Raw genomic sequence first — 13,104 nt, forward strand, 5'->3', positions numbered from 1 at the left:
CACAGCCACTTTTGTTCTAGAAATACCATCTAAATGCTGACTTGACTGCTTGCACATGAATACACTGCCTAGAGTCCCTGTGCTCCGAGTGCTCCATCTTTTCAACCAAAACATGATGTACAGTTAGTGCCTGATGAATGAATGCAAAAGTCAGAAATTCAATGAAAGAAAGATTTTCCTAATCCTTTTGACCTAGATGTGTAATTTTTAATGTAGTCTTTCAGCCTTCCCATTACTTCCCATTGCCCATAAACGGCTCTAGCAAACAAATTCTTCTTTGCTTATGAGATGATATATCACAGCTCTTCTCTTACTTCAGCCATCTTACCATTTTACTTGACGATGGTAGTTCTCCACCGGCAGGTCATGGCACATGCGCAGTGAAAGGATGTGTTCTCAGCACAGATCTCATGGGCTGGGAGGAGTTATCCCTGTACTCAGCAGCTATCAACTGTCAGGAAAATCTAGCGCAACTATCCATGGAAAAAAATTGCTGAAGATAATTTTCTCTATCTCTAGAAAATATAATGACTTCTCAGGAACACCTGTGATTCACGAGTAAAGGGAGGGTGGCAGCTGAGGACTGGGCTAGCAGGGAGTAAAGAGGTCCAAATGGCAGATTTGGGCCGGAGTAGTCTGCCCACAAATCTGGAGGAAACACAGCTAGAGACAAATAAACCCCAACACATGAGAGTTGCCAAGAATAACAGGAAATAGATTTTCTTTTAATATTTTTGTGTGCATTATATGGACTCTAGCGTTAGAACAGTGTGCTCCTGGAGAGGAGCACCTCTTTCCTGTCCCTGCTGAAAGCAAGCAACAGAAAGGTTTCTAACCATTCCTCAAACTGTATGAATGTTAAATTTCTATATACTGTACAGTAGCTATGTTATACAGTTATGTATCTATATCTATATCAGCTTACATTCAACTCTAAATACAGAGTGGAGACTTGGTCTAGTCCAATTTCCAAGAGCTCCCTCTAACATCTCATCTCCATCCTACCTTCCTCCACACAGGCAAATTCCACAGGCGTCCCACCATAGAAGTCCATGACTGCCAGTGGCTTGAATGTCTTTGAGATCAAGCTCTCAGTGCCCTCCTCTCTACAGAAACATGCATACCCTCAGTACAGAGAAATTCCTCCTCCATCCCTAGTCTCATGAGCCTCAAGTACTCAAGAGAAGCATCATCCTCTGTGTAGGGCTGCTATGCCCCTATGTACAGGATGAAATTCCAGTCACGACACAGCTTTGGAATCTTTCTGTTGTATACTGGATTAATACAGGGAGATTTAGCCCATCTATGGACAATTTTTACCTTATATAGAACCAATCTGTGTCTGCACAGGGGTGTCTTCCCCTACACAGAGGATGTAACCAGCTTCTTGCTGCATACAGGAGAAATCCGAGTCCCAGGGAGACTGATATTTTTGCTCTTTTTTTCGGAGGCATCTGCCTCTGTGCAGCAAACTGTCCCCTATATTGTGTGACTCTGGCTCTGTGCAGCAGACCAGTGCTCCTGCAAGGCTGAATGGTACTCAGTTCAGCAGCAGAGTATATTCTGTGAAGGGTGTGAATGCCTACTCTAGCAAACTGGCTTTCCGTTAGCTGGCAACACCACTTAGAGATACTAGAGACAGGGTCTTGCTGATCTGCTGCTGCAGTGAGCTAAGCAGCTCAGCTCAGATGCCCCACAGAATCATGACACTAAGAGTCACATAAGTGATTAATACACTTCAGACAGCTCTTCCCCACTTACCCTACCCAGTCTCATAGTGAAAACTGCCCATATACCTGGGAATGTTTTCCATATATCTAGAAAACAAAGTTCTCAAGCAGACCACAGACATCCAGTGCTACCAGAGTGAATTCTTTTCCCCAGGTTGGCCTGCCTCTGTGCTTACAGCTGCAGATAAGTTTCCCTCCCCACCAGCACCTGGCTCTGTGCAAGTCAGCACAGGCGGAGAACCTGCAGGAAAACCAAGGGATCCCAGACAATGATTCTTCTCCCACATCCCATTCCAATTCATGACTCCTTTTGGCTTTGTGCAGGAGCTCCCAGGTCAGCAGGAAGGAACTCAAGTGGAGATATTGAAAGCAGGCTCAGCAACTGGAAGGTGTGGAGGTAGCCAGACCAAGACAAGTCACCAGGAGAAGCTAATTCATTGCAAGTTCCCAGTATTGCGAGAGCACACAGGTTCTTCATGGGCTGTCTTGGGCTTAGGAGCAGAGACAGCCATACTTACTGTTCCCTGGAACTTGCCTGGAATGGGCATTAAGAGATTTCTTCATCTCTTGGGAGGGGATGGGACAGAACGGGGGAGAGCAGAGGGAGAGGAAGAGGCAGCACTTTGTTCCAACATAATCTTCTTGAGAAAAATATAATGCCATACTAAATCCAGAATTCTTCCTTTCAGTAGCAGTTGTGTGTGAGGGAGGCAATGGGCTTGAGACAAAGAACTTCCCAGAGGTAGTTATAAATGATCTGCTGCCATCCAGGGACAATGAGGTTTGCCTTGGGTTGAGGACAGCTGATCTCCCAGTTCTATCACTTCTCTGAGGCCAGCAGACACAGGACGAGGCTGTGCTATCACACAGCAAACTCAATGGCTCAGGAGGACCGGAGAGGCTCAGGCTGACTAACCATAACCAAACTCATACTGATGCCATGCAAGAAACCTAGGCCAGGAATCTTAGGACATAAAAGGTTTGCACTCCTTCACATGACACGCAGCTTAGGGCAGCTTGGAGCTTTGAGAGGACTACATCCGGTGCCCATGCATGTCTCTCTGCAGGGGCAAAGCAAGAGAAGAGGCAGCACATTTATAAGGACCTCTGGGAAATGAACAGTTCATGGCCTGCCAGACAGAGTTTGAGAGAAGAGAGGGGAGCATCCCACATCCTCAGCAACAGATTTAGAAGATGACAACAGCCACCATGACACACTAGCAGAGAGGTGACTCTGTGTCCTGCAGCACCTGAAGAAGAGGATGTGGGGGAAGGTAGAGAAGTGAGGAAATGCTGAGGAGATCACAAGCGAGAAGGACTTGTCTTGGATTGTAGGTAGTGGATGATGTTTTATCTTCTCTCCCTTCCTTTTCCTCTCCTACTGTTGGTAGCTCACAGAGCATCAGGCCTTCTGCGCTGCTGCTCCAGGAGCTGTCTGCAAGGGAGATGCAGGGGTTGCCCAGATCGGCGGAGACGTCGAGAAGGAAGGCCAGCCAGCTGGCGACAGATCTCATCTGAAGACATAGCAGACACACACATGTTGACAGATAATCAAAGCCTCCTTTAAATTCTTCACCATCACAATAGATACAGGTACATCCTTCACTGCATCTACAGGAACTGTTGGAACCGCTGAATCCCCATATACATGAGGAAAGTGAACAAGTCCTTATGTTTTTAGTCATTTCCTTCTGGCTTTATTAATGCACAATACATAAAATCACTTGTAATATACTGCAACAAAGACTGCATAACAAATCTAGACTGGATTCTGTTTCTATTCATGAATAGAAATACTGAGAGTTACTCTTTAACCTAAAAGGAATGCAACTTTGAGTAAGGGTGTCTCTGGGGCTAGTAGAGCATGATCAAGATCAAGGAAGGCAGAGTTCTCATACTTCTTGGTAGTATGATATCTACTTCCAGTGTTTTTCATGGCATGCGAACTGGATGCAAGGCTGCATTGCATTAGAGCTTCCCTAAACCAAGTCCAGGAAAACTACTACATATGGATTGGGGTTGGGTAGTTAGTTAGCTTGGAGACTCTATCAGATGGCTGCAGCTATTCTCCCAGGCTAGCTTGTGCTGTCACTCACCTTGCATGACCTCATTCTCCTTGCAGACAATGCGAGAGCACACCTCCTTGTTTATTATGTACATGCGACGCACACTGAGGGATCACCAGGAACACGCCAAGGAAAGTAGCGAAAGGCATGAGGACCCAAAGGAATAAAAACCAGATACAGGCAATAAACATATATATTCACTGATGAGGAGGCAAATCCTATATTTTTAGGATTAGTTAGTCTAGAATAAGGCTGTTGTCAATAGGAAAGTAATCTTTGTCAAGACCGTGAAATGGCCAAATACCTTAAATATGGATTACAATATAGGGCACATTACAGCTCCTTAGTGCTGCAGAGATAATAGTTATTGTGCTGTTTTGATTTATCACCCTAAAAGGACACTCTGAGGATAGGATTCATCATACCAACTGGTGGGAACGTCTACTCTTCAAAGGAAACAATTGCTGAACTGGACATGCCATTTCTGGCGAGTTTTTAGGGCTTTTCTTTAGGACTGCTGGTTTCTTACCTTGTAACACAGAGGTAGCTGATACACTGCTTTACTGGCTTGTGAACGGAGTACAGGCGTGTGCAAGGGAACTTTTCTTCACGACAATCTGGGAACACACACACAGAGGTGTAATCCAGCATCATTGGCAGGTGCACTCATTCTGGCACACATTGAACTTCACCACTAGGTACTGTCCTCCAGGCTTCTAGCGAAGGCCCCTAGCCTCTATTTTCCACTCTCTTGTGAAAGCTGGGGATGGTTTAGAGAAGAGGAAAATAAGGCAGACATATATGTTCCCCTCGCCTTGTAAGGCAAAAGTAAGGGAAAGTTGAGTGAATTGCAAAACAAGCCCACTGGGAATCCTCAATACAGAAGGCAGATGGTGTTAAGGGGACGGACACAAATAAACAAAATGTGAATTGTAGTTGCATGTTTAAGATACATGTTTCTAATAGATCTGCAATCTCACACTTCAGGACACAAATCTGGTTCTTTTCTTTTCTGGACAATCAACCCCATAGCTAACGATGATTCCTCAGCACAGGAAAGACATGGACCTGTTGGAGAGGGCCACCAAAATGATCAGAAGGATGGAACACCTCTCCTATGAAGAAAGGCTGAGAGAGTTGGGGTTATTCAGCCTGGAGAAGAGAAGTCTCTGGGGAGACCTTGGAGCTTTCCAGTACTTAAAGGGGGCTTATAAGAAAGATGGGGACAGACTTTTTAGCAGGACCTATTGTGAGAGGACAAGGCGTAATGGTTTCAAACTAAAAGAGGGAGGATTTCAACTAGATACAAGGGAGAAATTTTTCACAGTGAGGGTGGTGAACCACTGGCACAGGTTGACCAGAGAGGTGGTAGATGCCCCATCCCTGGAAACATTCAAGATCAGGTTGGACGGAGCTCTGAGCAACCTGATCTAGTTGAAGATGTCCCTGCTCATTGCAGGGGGGTTGGACTAGATGACCTTAAAAGGTCCCTTGCAACCCAAAGATTCTATGATACTATGATGGGTTTTCTTGCACTTTCTTCTGAAATGCCAGGTCTTGGCTACTGAAAATGAAAGAGTATTGACCCAGCATGTCTGGTCTGGTGATCTGCCAGTTCCTTCCCTCCTGCGCATGCCACCCAGGGGAAGACTTCAGCTTCCACTACTGTCATTCTCCAGTATTTCTAACTCAAGGAATAGGGTGAAGGGAATTTTCCAGGAGACAAAGCTCAGTGCTTGGCTAGCACCTGCCTGAAGAGGTAACAGAGTGGGTGAAAGTGGGTCTGGGAGAGGGTGCAGGCAGCAAACTTAAACGTACCTGATGAAGCTGTTGTAGTTTCACTGTCAGACTGAACTGGAAGACAGAGTGTAGAAAAGTTACTGTGATTTACCATGATTCGTCCCTAGACATCAGCTTACTCAAAACAAGTAACTGGAAAGCTCTTTCAAGAGCCCTCCATTGTAACTTCTGATGTGGAAAAAGATTTCACTGTTAGTGACCTGAAACTGTAAGACAAATTACAAATCCAATATGAATCCACCCAGCCAACAATGCTAAAAATCTGTCCAAGCTTTATCATAAAGCATTACCATTACTGTTCAAAATTACACTGTAAGGGCATTTGACTTATGATTCAAAAGCTCAGGTAAATGTATTTAGTTGCTGTAATTGCCGTCCATCCACACAAAGAAGCAAAGGAGCCTGTGACTGCCTCTTCCTGAGTGACTCCTTTAAGAAACAGCATCCCCAGACCACTGGTTCTTCAATGTCCATGACAAGTGGTCAAAAGGAGGTTGGCTTGTTATTCCCTCTGACAAAGCAACCCACCTGTACCACAGTAAATCAGTACATTTTATTATTTACCCAGTGACAAACTGGAAAGGAACTCAGAGGACTGACTGCCAGGCACAAGTTTTCATCAACAGTTACAGAGGACTAAAACTTCTCCTGTTGTCATGCCATAGTGTCAACCAGAAGCACAGACAAAACACACAGGCAGAGAAGGAGTCTTTTGGACATCAGGGCTGTGGTTAGGGCAGTCAGGGAAGGCGGGATTCTGGGTGTGCATGGGACTGGGCAAGGAGAGGGAAGGGGAGTCCACAACATTCATCTGTGAAGTGATAATAAACTCACCAGGACTAAGCAGCACAGGTGGTGTAACAGGTGCATCTGGAAAAAAAGAAGACGTTCTGAAAGATCTTAATTTGAGCTTTCAGCATCTTTCCCCCTCCCACAGTTCTGCCGATGGCTCACCACTCCTGACCAGTAGCCATCCCACATCTGATTCATAGACAATGCTGATCGTGATGTTGTTATCTGACTTGTCAGGGTAACTGCAGGCTTTCCCTGCGAATATGCTGGGTGTCCTAGAGCTGAGGGGATGCTGTAGAGCAGAGATGGGTCCCATGGCACATCTTTTGTGAAGAGTTTCTTCTTGATCCCTCAACAATAGCATTTTGAAGCCAAAGTCTGCTGTAAAGGCTTCACATTTAGTCTTTTCAGGTTTAGATGTAGGTTCACCACCACCAGTGTGGTCTGGACACCAAGTCTTATCTACCCTCCTACAGACTGTCAGGCCTCACACACTTAACATGAGATTGACACAGGTTGCTTTCACCTCCAACCCTACCAGGAAGATCATCCACCTTGCATATACAATATAGTGCTTCCATTTTTCTCCTCCAGTGTTGTCCTATGACAGTTGATCAGCTTGACCCACAATACTCTAGCCAGCTGATGAGCAGAGTCACGGGGCAGAGGAACTGCTGTCCTGGAGAATGGGACACCACTCTCAGATGAACTTTCCTACACTCAGAGCACACTTCCCAGCAACAGCCAAGCGCTGCTGCCTCTCCTTTGTCTTTTGAACCGTATCATCGACCAGATGTGTTCTCCCTCTCCCTGCCCTGCCTGGTCCCCTGCACCTCCAAGGGATGTGTTTGAGAGACTGCCCCGGAAGTGAGAGAAACTATTGCCAAGGCCAGTGGTGTCAGAGTCAAAACAGGACTCATATGGAAAAAGTGGGGAGGCTCCTTCTTGAGCCTCTGGCCCTCTCCTGCATTCCCCCTTGTGAGTCCGGCAGGATTAGCCTGTCTTGTAAATGCATACGCTCCCATCAGCTCTGTGTCCTTCCCCTGGGGCTATCTCCACAGCAAGGCTTGACTCTCTAAGGAGGTACATTGCATGCTACCAGTGCTCATCTTCAAGCGACCTCATCTAGCCCATCTTTCGCATACATTTTGCTGCCCCCCTGTGACACAGATGCAGGCACGGCAGGGAAGACAGTACTAAAAGAACAGTATTTCCACCTCCCCATTCCACCACTGCTCAGAGTTTGCTTTATTACTGTCTTTCGGCTTTTTGCTACCTCTGTCTCCTGAGCACTCAAGCATGGCCACGAGCTGTCAGCAGACACACACACAACCTGTGTCCCAGTGCTGCACAGGTAACTGGTGAACCTGACCAATTTCTCTCCCTTGTCACTTAGCCTCTCTCTTCGTGCAACCGCCTCTGGAAGCCCAGGCTATGTGACCTTCAGATCTCATGGCTTCCTGCAGTGCAAAATAGCTTCAGAGAGCCCTGGCAGACCAGGTGAGATAGACTGGCATTTCCTTGGAGAACAGGCCATTAAGCCACCCCAAATTCATCTCCCTGAATAGAGCACAGAGAGGACTCCCAGATAGCCATAAACACTGGAAGAGCACTGCTAAATGTCAAAAGCAGGGAAGAGGAGTTTCTGAGCATAATGGACAATTTCTGGGGCTACTGTAAGCAGGAATAAAGAGGAAAAGGGGAAAAGAAGCCTGAAGTGGAGACTGAAGGAGCTTACCAGAGGTGCTGATAAGAGAGTCGGTGCTAACTTCACCTGGAAAAGAGAGAATGTCCTTGAGAGAGCTTGTCTTTGCTTTGTGGTCCCTTACATAGCTAGCCATAGTGAGCTTGAATTACCTCGGCCGCCATGGTAGGCTCCTGAGACAGTGGGCTCCAATCCAGTAAATACATAAACACAATACCCCCATCCCACCCCTATCCATCCCCCTTTTCAGTGACTGGCCTAGGACTGGATTTCTTAGTTGCATTAACCCTTACTGAACTCTGGATTCACATTCTGACTGCTCAGGTATGGCCACTGTGGGCATCTCGATGGGAAAGAAAGACGTCTGAAACAAAAGCGCTGATGGCTCCCGCAGCAGTAGGACCCACTGCAGAGAAGGAGGGAGGCAACTCCAGAACCTAGCCTTGACTGCAGAAGGTAATCAGTTTCTTTGAAAGGCAACTGATGGCAAAGCTGGGGTAGGTATGATGGCGGGATAAAGTGTGAAGAAAAGGGAAGCTTGGTGGATGCGTTTTGGACTGGCTTCTGAATAGTTTTCTGGGAAGCCCCAGGTGTTGCACATGACAGGATCATAGCTGGGAAATGTCTGACGGCTTAGTCAGGCGTTTCAGTTTGAAGAAAAGGCAGGCCCTTGTGGTTCCTCTGGGTGCTAAAGCATGAAGCAAACATATGTTCATTTTATCTTATCATGTCACAGAAATGGAAAAAGGTCCAGAAGGATAAAGCGATTCACCCCCACATCACAGTTAGTATGAAGTCAGTATCCTTTCTCAGTGGCCTCATTGCTACAGCACCATGCCATTTTGCCCTTTTTCTTGGCATTTTCCTGAGCAGCAGTAGAGTTCCCCTAGCATCTCATGGCTGAAGAGTTACTAGCTCTCATGGATCTCCCACAACCCTTGACTATGAATGTAACTTCATGTGCTTCAGCTAAGTGTTCAGGACCCCAACACTAATGGATTATTTGTAAAGAACACACAACACTGAGCAGGTTGTCTTGGAGGGCTTGTTTAATCTTCACTGAAAGGCAAGCTCACAGTGTCAGAGGCAAGGAAACAGCATTTGCAATTAAACAGGCTGTAAGTATGTAGGACAACCGAGTCACATGCACAGTCTTTAGCACATAACATACGTATAATACTTACCAGTTGCACTTTCCAGTTCTTGCCCATTGACCAGCCATGGAAACCAGTCTGCAAGAGAAGAAGAGAGTGGAGTGAAGAAAGGACAGAGTGAGGAATTTCTATGGTCTGCAGGCTTTGTAAGATTTTTTTTTGAGTTGCTTATCTGTCCAGAAGACACCACTGCCCTCTGCTGAAGGGAGAAATGTTCTCCTTTCTGCCTCAGCCTCCAGTGAAAGCTGGGTTTGTTCCTTAAACACTTGTGGATGACAACGGGTCCTGATCCTATCCCTGCTGCTACCACCACAGTCAACGGCTAGGCACAGAGACACGATAGTATATACCTCTAGGTCCGCTACTGAACTTTGCATTTCTGAAACCCCGTTTGCTGCATTTTGAAAACAAATTGCATGATGCCTCCCTGCTCTGGAGGTTGGCCAAAATCCCTATCTCCATTTTATAAAAGAGGAAACTGAGTCATGGAAATTATTTGCTTCGGGTCACAGACTGAGTCATTGGCACAGTAAGAAACAGACTGCAGGTCTCGTAGCTCCTTAGGCAAATAATTATCTGGTCCATCATCCTGCCTGGATATGAAGCACAGAGCAGAAGATCTTTCCCCTCTCAGCCCCTGGGCACACTGGAGAGGGCAAACGGTAAAGGCTTGGCTGTGCATGCTGTGTGGAAGAGGAGAAGTTGAAACTGAGCTAGACTGTTCATTCGTCCAAATATAAAGGGTGAGAAAGCTGCTTCCTACAGCAGCCAGGAACAGGAAAATATTTCCTGCTAGCCACACAGGAGGGAAATGTCTGCATAACTGGGGTGGGACGAAGGAAGGAGTTGGCAGGAAAAAAACAGTGATCTGGGGCACTGCAGGGATGTGTACAGGACCAGCCGAAAAAACAGTACACCCTGCTGCGTCTTACGAACTCAGCCTTTAGCTTTCTGTTCTTAATGGGAGCACTGCATGGGTAAAAACTATCAGGTCTAGAGCTTTAGTCTCAGTTCTTCCTCATTCCAAGAGCAGTTACTTGCAGGCTGCAGAGGGACTCTTGGGACCCCTGTATAATCCTGCTCTGCAGCATTACAGAAGTCACTGGACCCTGCCGTTTCCTTCCCCACTCAGCTGCCAGCAAGGGCTCAGCTGCTGGCGACTGTCCCAGGGAGAGCCAGACATGTATAGTAACTTAAGTGCACAATGTAGTGCAGACCAAAACTTTCCCTGTTCTGGCTATCTCTTAACGGTAACAAGTAGAGGAGGAAAATGATTTTGAACACTTTCTCATTTGTTTCTGATACAAAAGGAAGGACACAAATTCTGAAACCATTGCAGAGGACAGTGGGTCAGATTTGAAACAGTAGTCATACGGAAAAAGGAGGGAGGCTCCCCCCTTTTTTCCTAACATTGGAAAGTCAGCTCTTACTAGCTTTTTTTTTCCCCCTCCCTAGCAGATAACTAGAAAACTGGTCCAACTCTACAAGAACAGGACAGAAGTGTAGTGAAACCTCTGTATATGAGGAGACAAAAGAGGTGACTTTCTTATCAGATTTTCAATCACCTCAATTCATATTTGCTATGGTACCCAATTCATATGCTTTATAAATGATTGGACTTTATTGTCCAAGTTGCAATAAACTCTTCCTTAAGGTCTGAGAAAACTGCAACCCTAATTCACCAAATCTACAGCTCACCCAAAACCAAGAGAGACAATGAGAGACCATCTGGTGATTCCTGTTATTTTGAAAGTTAAAACAAAAAAAACCAAACTAAAACCAAAACCAGAAATGCTAAAACAAAATACACAAAAGTAAGAAATATTCCTTTCAGGCCTCCTTCATGCATCATAAAAAACACAGTCTTTTTTTTCTGCCTCTTTGTAGGCCATCGACAGGCTCATCTCTTGGATGCCTCTCCACCCTGTGTCACAGTCACAAACATGACAGTCTCTACTGTGCACGTTTACAGGAAAAAGTGCCATTGGAAGCAGAATCAGGCTTCAGCATGAGGGGAGGACTGAGAAGACTAGATTGAAATAACCTGATTTGAATGTGATTGGTGCAGTCATCTGTCTCCTACATACAGTCTTTCCTGAGCGAAGCTTTCTCCATTCACTGGTATTAATCTTCTTTTGCTGTCTGTCCTGAGTCTTCCAATGGTAATGTCTGATGCTGCCCTCTTGTTTTGTTTTTTGTTTAACAAATTCGATCCCACCTGATTTTTTACCAAAGTAACTCCAAGCAAACAAAGACATGGAGCAACAAAACAGAACAACAACAACAAAAGCAGAGAGTAGTTTGAACTACAGAGGTTAGGTTTCTCAAAACAGCTATACAAAAAGCTACAAAAGCTCCTGGCAGCCGAGTGGCCTGGAATGGGGCCACTCCAGCAGGAACCGCTAGTGACAGCAAATGTTTCACAACTATCACAGAGTAAGTTTTGTGGAGCACTGGGAAATGCTCTGCAGATCATGCGAACACAGGTGGTCAGCCATGTGAGGTACAGCAGAGTCCACAGTAAGCACAAAGCGCAGCTGACCCTCTTTCTCAACTCGACCTGGCTGTTTTGCTTACCCAAACAACCCTGCACCGGAGGCTGCAGACCTCTGCCTCTTGTGACTCCCAGTACTTACTGGAGAGTGGACACATATGGGAACCAGACCCCAGTTACTAAATTTTTCCTTACAACACCTTGCCTTCCCTATTTAGTCCTTCCCCCTTCACTGTCCATCTACATGTCTCTCCCTCTTTCTCCTTAGGTCACTGCACATTAGCCTGCATAGGAAACTCCACGGGGCCAGGGTGGAGGAGAAATCCTCCCCCTGCTGTAAGGACTCACCAGCTGGGGACAAGGCGAGTGCTAAGAGACACAACAGTGTACAGGCTCCAGAGGTCTTCATCCCTGTGGAGTGGAAGAGAGAGAAGTCAGAGGAAACCTAAGGCAAGAACAGGGGTACCCTCCCCTACAGCACAGAAACTCTTTGCTTGCTGCCTCCATGTCCCTCTCAAGAACATTTGGTCCTCCCAGCTTCCCTCTCACCTGTCTCCCTTCTAATCCAGCCAGTTTTCCACGTGTTTCTGAAACATTTTGCACTGAACGTATAACTCCATCTGCTTTCGTTCTCTTTCCATGTCCTCTTGTCTCCATCTCCTTTCTCATCCAGGTGGCTAAGCTCCGCTCCGCACATTCCCCCAGCATGCAAAGGAAAGCTTCCCCTTCTTATCTCCCTCCACCCTCTTCTACTTTTAAGAGGATAGGGTCCCCATCACTTACTGCAGCCCTCGGACTCTGCTCCCTGCAGCAGCAGACGCTCTGTCTTTCCCCTTCAGCGGTCGCCCTCACTTTGGCTATTGGGTAAATCACATGCAGCCACACCCAGAACACGTTCTACTTTTGGTTGTCTTCAAAATACGATTTTGGGGAAAAAAAAAAAAAAGGAAAGAAAGAAAGAAAGAAAAAGGAGAAGCCAGCGAGATGGTGGGATGTGGTGTCATCATGCATCTGGAATGAGGGGGGGAGCAAGGAGCCGCAGCCCACACCCTCATTCCAGAGTTTATTATGCTCCGAAGGGAGCCCGCTCCTCCCATTCCCCCAGGATGGCCCAGCACCAGGGACGGATTCTTGTGTCTGTGTTGCACATTCGTGTCCCTTTCCGTTTCGCCCTCCTACGCAGTCCCTCTCCTCCTCCTTACGCCGCTTGATCCAGCCGCGTCTCCCCACTCAGCTGCCTCCTTCCACCCCAGCCCTCGGCTCCTCTTTTATTACTGTCCTCCCGCTCGTCTCTGGCACACGGACACCGCAGAGCCCGCATCCCTCTTCGCCTAAACGACGTGCTCGGCTTGCCACGCTGCCG

General features: G+C 46.6%; 1 protein-coding gene across 1 annotated transcript; it reads right to left on the reverse strand.

Annotated features, from left to right (window-relative positions):
* Window positions 1-2,935: 2,935 nt before the first annotated feature.
* Window positions 2,936-12,150, reverse strand: LOC104616181 (microfibrillar-associated protein 5-like). Its single transcript, XM_010291006.1, has 8 exons — window positions 12,090-12,150; window positions 9,278-9,325; window positions 8,127-8,162; window positions 6,431-6,466; window positions 5,615-5,650; window positions 4,326-4,413; window positions 3,827-3,900; window positions 2,936-3,244 (listed from the first exon to the last, which is right to left on the reverse strand). The coding sequence occupies exons 1-8, from the start codon at window positions 12,148-12,150 to the stop codon at window positions 3,123-3,125; spliced, it is 501 nt and encodes a 166-aa protein (XP_010289308.1). The 3' UTR covers window positions 2,936-3,122.
* Window positions 12,151-13,104: the final 954 nt, after the last annotated feature.

This window comes from Phaethon lepturus, unplaced genomic scaffold (assembly GCF_000687285.1).
Source record: "Phaethon lepturus isolate BGI_N335 unplaced genomic scaffold, ASM68728v1 scaffold34147, whole genome shotgun sequence".
Taxonomy (NCBI): Eukaryota; Metazoa; Chordata; class Aves; order Phaethontiformes; family Phaethontidae; genus Phaethon; species Phaethon lepturus.